This window comes from Cebus imitator, unplaced genomic scaffold, assembly GCF_001604975.1.
Source record: "Cebus imitator isolate Cc_AM_T3 unplaced genomic scaffold, Cebus_imitator-1.0 Scaffold401, whole genome shotgun sequence".
Classification (NCBI taxonomy): domain Eukaryota; kingdom Metazoa; phylum Chordata; class Mammalia; order Primates; family Cebidae; genus Cebus; species Cebus imitator.
Genome location: NW_016107716.1, coordinates 966,382 through 972,848, shown reverse-complemented (window position 1 = coordinate 972,848; position 6,467 = coordinate 966,382). Strand labels below are relative to the sequence as shown.

At 47.8% G+C, this 6,467-nt stretch overlaps 1 protein-coding gene across 1 annotated transcript in view; it reads right to left on the bottom strand.

Moving 5' to 3' along the window:
• The window catches only part of LOC119468246 (thymosin beta-4-like), a 1,598-nt gene extending 315 nt beyond the window's left edge, over window positions 1-1,283 (bottom strand). The window contains exons 1-2 of the mRNA XM_037731460.1: window positions 1,175-1,283; window positions 1-105 (exon numbers count right to left, since the gene is read on the bottom strand). Coding sequence (XP_037587388.1) covers window positions 1-89 — 89 coding nt within the window. The 5' untranslated portion in view covers window positions 90-105; window positions 1,175-1,283. The remainder of the gene's footprint in view (window positions 106-1,174) is intronic.
• Window positions 1,284-6,467: the final 5,184 nt, after the last annotated feature.

The following is a 6,467-nucleotide window of genomic DNA, read 5'->3' as shown; positions in this document are numbered from 1 at the left end:
GGCAGTGGATTTTTCTCTTGCGTTTCTGTCTTCTTCAGTTTCGACTTATCGAATTTCTCGATCTCAGCCATATCGGGTTTGTCAGACATGGTTGCGGAGGAAAAGCTGCAGGGAGCAAGCCAAGAGCGAGCGTGAGGAAGAGCCACCCGCCCCTGCGTCTCTGGGCTGGGAACTGCGCTTCTGCCCTCCCACTCGCCGCCTGAAAGCCCTCCTCGCCCTCCTCCCGCGCCGTTCCGCCCTCACGAGCTTCCTCTTTCTACAGAAAAAGAGGCGGCAACCCCCTCCACCCCCCTCCATATTTCAAAACGCTGGGGACCAAAGAGGGCGGATGCCTTTCAAAGCCGATTCTTGCAGAATAAAGGAAACTGATCACTGTGAATTGTTAATTACGGCGTTTAAAATTAAAGGCAGGCTAGAACGAGAGAACAGGAAAGCCACTTCCGAGTGCAAGTGGGAAAAATCAGGCAAGAATTCCTAAAATGGAGCCCAGGTGGCAAAAACGTTTCCATTTTCTAGCCACGGCCTCTCCGCAAAGGATGCGGACTGGGTCCGGCTTTCTAGTCCTCTCACAAAGGCCGCGGCTGCGGCGGGAGCTTCCGACCACCGCCCTAATTGCTTCCTCGCCCGCGCCACAAAGCAGCCCCACACACAAAGCGGCAGCAGCACGCGCCGAAGCCGGTCCTGCCTGCTCTCCCGGCAATTCGGCAGCCCTGGCATACATGCCTCTGCAAGAAAGGCCGTGAAAATGTCATAGCACAGCCCCGCCGCCGACAGGCTGCACAGATGCAGCCCGCGCAGCCGTCCGAGGCTGGCAGGAGACTCGGGACTCGGGGCTCGGGTGATGAGCCTCAGGACAAAGGATCCGTCTGTTCCCCGATATCTCAGCCTCCCGGGCAACGCATAATGCCTTTCGGGACAAACAGTAAGAAATTTTAAAATGTCCCCTCCGAGAGGCACGGCAGGACGCCAGTTTTTCGGTTTTGTTCTTAAATCGTCGATTTCCCCGCCCCGTTACCCAGCATCTAGGGTGTTTCGCATCCCCCAGCTCCCCAAAGCAGCCTTCCCGGGGAGAACCACTCGGGCTCAGCTTTAGGGGATGCCTTCACAGGGACGCGGATGATGAAGGGGCGAGTGGCGAGCAAGGAGGGAAGGGGACGGGGGCCCTGGGGCTCACCGGAGCGAGGCGCACGGACGAGCGAAGTCTGGTCTGCGCAGTGGCCACCACCGAGTTGTCGGGCGGGGTGCGGCGGTCGTCCATTTATGGGCGCTCCTATGTAAATGAGGTGATGTCACCCGCAGTCCCCTTAACTCCTTCGCGCCGCGTCTCAGAAAGGCATCCGGAGGCCTGGGGGCGTTTGGGGAGCTCCACCCCCACCCGGGGTCCACTAGAGCACCCTAACCACGACGATGGCGAAAAGAATAAATAAAATGAGCAAAGCATGCTCCAACACTTCCTTCATAACACATTTTCCCCTTTTACGTTCATTTCATTATGATGAATTTTTGCAACAGCAGCGCAAAAATTGCTCTTGGGGACCAGGGCATAATAACTAAGGGTCGGGGTGGCCCCTACGGTGACAGGCATTCTTTTACTGCGAAACTGTCTTTGTCTACTGTGGACATCTCCACACTAGGGCGCGGTGTCCCTCCCTGGAGGGCCTGGTCCGCTGCAGGGGTACGATTCCTGTGACTCAGCTTTCAGACCAGTGGAGTGCCTGCGCCCCACCCCGGGCCTCTTTGTCTTCCTCGCTGGCGTTCCTTTTGCCTTGGGTGGAACGTAAAGCACCCGTAAGTGATTTTAAAAGAGAAAGTTTCACCACTGTAACATCCACATTGTTTTATCAGCATAATTTTTGTGAGCACTCGAATCAACAGTAATATTTGCTGAGTGTAGGGTAATTTAATGGTAAAACACCTCCCTCTTAGCTAAATAAGCCAAGTTCAAGCTCTGCCATTGACTTACTGCCTGACAATGAGGAAGTTCTTTACCTTCCTCTTCCTTATTTTCATAAATTATAAAAGTGATTGGTAAGGAGGCCTGCGTTGAATTCCAAAGACTACAGTTACATGATCTCTAACAGCTTAAGGTGAAATTCAAAAATCAAACTATATTTTCCAGGCAGCGTTTCCAGCACTAGGACATCTCTGAAGTGCATCTGCATCTGAAAATATAAGAAATTCGGCTAGAGAGAAGCAGTTTTCAAAATGGCACCTGACTCTGTGACTACCAGCGACCCACTTGCTACTGAAAATTTGTTACAAATACCATGCCATGTGCCTGCAAATGGCGTGTGAAAGGAAAAAGACTTGCCGGTGATAGAGGCCTAGCTGTAATTATTTCTAAGAGACAAGGCAGTGTGCAAAATATTCTTTCTCCTTTTCTGTGGCCTGAGGAAATGTTTTTGGAAACCCCTTGCTAATCATTTTTTATGGTACAGGCTTTTGTCTAGCTCGGGATTAGAGTTTATCTTATGTATAGACCCCTGAATGCCACTGCCAGCAACTCGTACTTTCCAGTTTCTTCATGTACTTGACTTCTTCCTTTCTCCTGGGGAGGAAGGAGGTGGGGGTGAGCAGGGGCAGGTGACCATCTGGTTCCCTAGTGAATGCTCTGCTGGCTGGCTGCCTTCCTGCCCTCCGAATGGGGCACTGGACCTGTTCGTGCATGCACCGAATGTCACCTGTCTGGTAACTGTTCCCCCCCCCCGCCCCCACCGCACCGCCCCTGTTCCTTGTTGGGAGTCCACTTCATCGTCGAAACACAGCAAAGATCTTGTCCGTTTAGCTGGCAGCTGCTGTGTACCGACACGGGTTCCGCAGATTCTGCGATTCCGTTTTCCCCTCACCCAGCTGCTGTCGAAAATCATTTCTTTCCTCCCGATGTCTCCTGATGACAAAGGAGTGCCACTACCTTCTCCTGGCTTTCTTCTCCCAAGGTCCTTTCCTCAGAAAGGGTTAGGCCTCACCGAAGCAATTTCCAAAGGAGGTGGGTGAATGCAAACTTGGAAACGTCTGGAGAAGTTTTCCAGTGCGGTAGCAAGCAGCCTTCCACGGTGCTGAGACACTGCTAGAGGGCAGGTGGGAACAGAGAGGAAGAGAAAGAGATGACCTGCTTAAAGGAAAAGAGTTCCCATGATTGGGCTTGACCTGCCAACCGATCAGGAGACCTAAAGAGAAAGGAAAGAGAAGGAAAGAGTGGCGCAGATACAAAGAAATGCAAACCAAAGGGGTATTCTTAAAAGTTGCATGATCCTGGCCATGTGAGTGAATCTTTCTGTGCTGGTGTTTTCTCATCTGTAAAATAGGTTCATTGCAGTACCAACCTCATAGGGTTGTTGGGAGGATTAAATGCTTCGGAGAGTGCCTGACAATTAGTAAGCTCTTTCTATTGTTATTATTCATATTATTTAGGATGGAGGGTTGAGGAAAAATAATAATAATTGTCTTAGTGTTTAGAATTAAAAATTTTAGGTGTCTTGATATTATTTCTCTTACAAATAGACATATAGTATTATGTATTATTTTGGTATCATTAATATATATGAATATATATTATTTATTTTTGCTTACAAAATGTTGATACAAGAGAGATCTTTTGGTAGTTTTACAGCATATAAAAAATGACAACTCCTGTTGGTTGATACTTTCTAAGAGTCAGGCATTGTAATAGGAGTTTTACATTTGTTTTTTCCTTTCTTTCCCACCACCTTTCTATGAGAAGTTTGCAAATGGAGAAACTGAGGCTTAGAGAGCCATCATTGGGTTAACTCAGCTAGTAATCACTCTGGTATATATGCTAAGAGCACATGAAAGTCCTCCCCCTATCTTCTTGGTCTGCGCCTGAGAGTCACCAGGAAGAGTGTGAGGGCTAGGCTGTTTTGCTTTCTACAGCGTCTGGTGGACAGTGCTCAATAACAGATCGAGTACTGCACTGTATTGTCTTTCTTTGTTTTATTTTCTTTTTTTCTTTCTTTCCTTCCTTCCTTTCTCTCTCTCTTTCTTTCTTCTCTTTCTTTATTTTTCTTTGTTGTTTTTTTTTGTTGAGACAGAGTCTCACTCTGTCACCCAGCCTGGAGTGCGATGATGTGTGCAATCTCAGCTCACTGCAGCCTCCACCTCGCAGATTCAAGCTATTCTCTGCCTCAGCCATCCGTGAATTGATTTTCTTAAATGAGGGAGGTACTTGAACTCAGGTGTTGAACCTGTGACTCTAACTGCCTTGCTTCCTTCTCCCCAGATAATTAAATCCACTTAGTCTTAATGTTCTAGATGTCAAGATGTTCCAGGATAATTCCTGCCCCAGGGCAGCTACATTTATAAGTCGGTTTGTATGTGCCGGGCACAACCACCACTGAAGTAGGAGTTTTCCATCCCAATTAAAAAGACAGAGGCATACAGGGGCAAAGGAACTGCCTATAGTGGGTGTAGACATTGTCCCCAGTGAGACCAAAAAAAAAAAAAAAAAAGGCCCTGTGTAACTCTGGGTTGTGTGGTGCACTCAAGCCGTGGGGCTCTCCAGTGAAAGATTAGTTGAGTCCACTTTGCACCTGTCTTGCCTTCCTCATCTCACAGGCCACAGCGCCCCATAAAAAGTGTACCCGCATTGCCTGCACTGAAGGGCGGTTCCCCTCCAACCCTGTGCCCGGTGGAACCAGGAAAAGGTGTCAGGGGACACAGTTTTATTTTGCTTTCCAGGGTGGGCCTGGGATAGAGTTGTGGCTATTTCTAACCGTAGAGAAGTTGGCTAGAAGTCTGAATTCATGAAAATGAGTTCTATTAGTTTGAACCTATTTAATTTTGTGCCAAGAACTTACCAGAAGAAGAGAAGGAAGAGGAGGAGGAACAGAAGAATAGGAACAAAGCTGAGCTCCCAACTCTTGCTTTCTCAAGCCCAGATCCCTTTGTCTGGGTTTCAGGGCCTCCTACCATCTGCCCCACCTGTCTGCACCCCACGTTCCCCTGTGGCCCCTGCAGTCTCCATCTGGTCTCCCTCACAGCGGAGCCCTCCTTCCACCAACTGGAATCTAAATCCCCTTAAAGACACAGCCCAAGTCCCCCTGTGAATAACAGGAAAAGGAAAAAAAGAGAATAGTTAGTAGACTAGCTATATCTTGTGCCCTCAGTTATAAGTCCTTTTAAACAATATCTGATTTCATTCTCACCCTATGGGGTGAGTACTAATATCCCCATTTTACTGCTAAAGAAATTGAGGCTCAGAGAATTTAAGCGACTTGCTCGTAATCAAACGCCCAGGTCTGTCTACCAAGTCCTTCCACTGAGGCCGATGTCTGCCTTATCTTTTGTTGAAATGTCTTTCTCCAGGACTCCCAACCAGAGCGGCCCCACATGGTGCAAAGAGAAAAGCGAGCAGAGGGGTAGCCGGAAAGCAAAGAGCAGTGAAAGAACACCCTCGCCTGTGCTGTGCTGAGTGCTGCGCTGCTAATTGTCCTCTTTGCTTGATTGATCGGAAGGAAACTTTAGAGCCAAAAGAAATGTAAAGGGGGATCTCATTCAACCGAGTTTCCCTTCGGTGGCTTGATTTTTCCTCTGCAACATCCCCTCCAAGTGGTTGCTCTGCCTCCACACAGCCAGGGAACAACGCGGAAGCAGAAAATCTTCCAGTTAAGCAGGGGGCAATGAGTAGCTCAGCTGGGCAGGCACTTGCGCAAAATGAGAGAAAGTGACAGGAGATAACGCTGGGAGCCAGGCAGGGGCCAGGTTGTAGAATAATGATAATAACAATCACGGCAGTAACCATAGCAGTATCAACAGCAAGCGCTTTCTGAGTGCTTTCCATATACCGGGGAGCTTTCCATGTAGTATTTCCCGAATCCTCACACAATCCTATGACAGTGGCACCGATATTTTCCTCATTTTGCAGCTGAGGGAATCCTAGAGGGATTAAATAACTTCTTCAAGAAAACACAACGAAAGCCAAGAGCAGGGTTTGAACTCAGACTGGCTGGCTCAGAAGCCGCCTCATTTAAACACTCTGCTTCTCTAGAATCCTAAGGCCTTTTAAAGACTCTGTTCCATACACCAGATAAAGGTAAAGTTATATTCTGTCTCAATCAGCTGTCTAGCATTTTCATCATGAAGATTTTTTTTTTTCTTTTTCTTTTTTCTTTTAACAGACAGGGTCTCTCTATGTTGCCCAGGCTGGTCTCAAATTCCTGGGCTTAAGCAATCCTGCTGCCTCAGCCTCCCAAAGTGCTGGGATTATAGGTGTGAGCCACTGCACCCAGCCTACATCCTGAAGACGTTTAAACAGAGATATTATAATATCGTATATATTACAATTTTCCCTGCCCCAATTTTCAAATTATTTCATTACAGAAATTCAATCTGCTCTTTTCCCTCCTCCTGCATGGCCAAGGAACTGGCAATAAAGAGAATCTGTATCCTGAACATTGGTAGTTTTCCTCAGCTTTTCACTATTTCAATATATTTTTTTCTTGTGTGCGTGT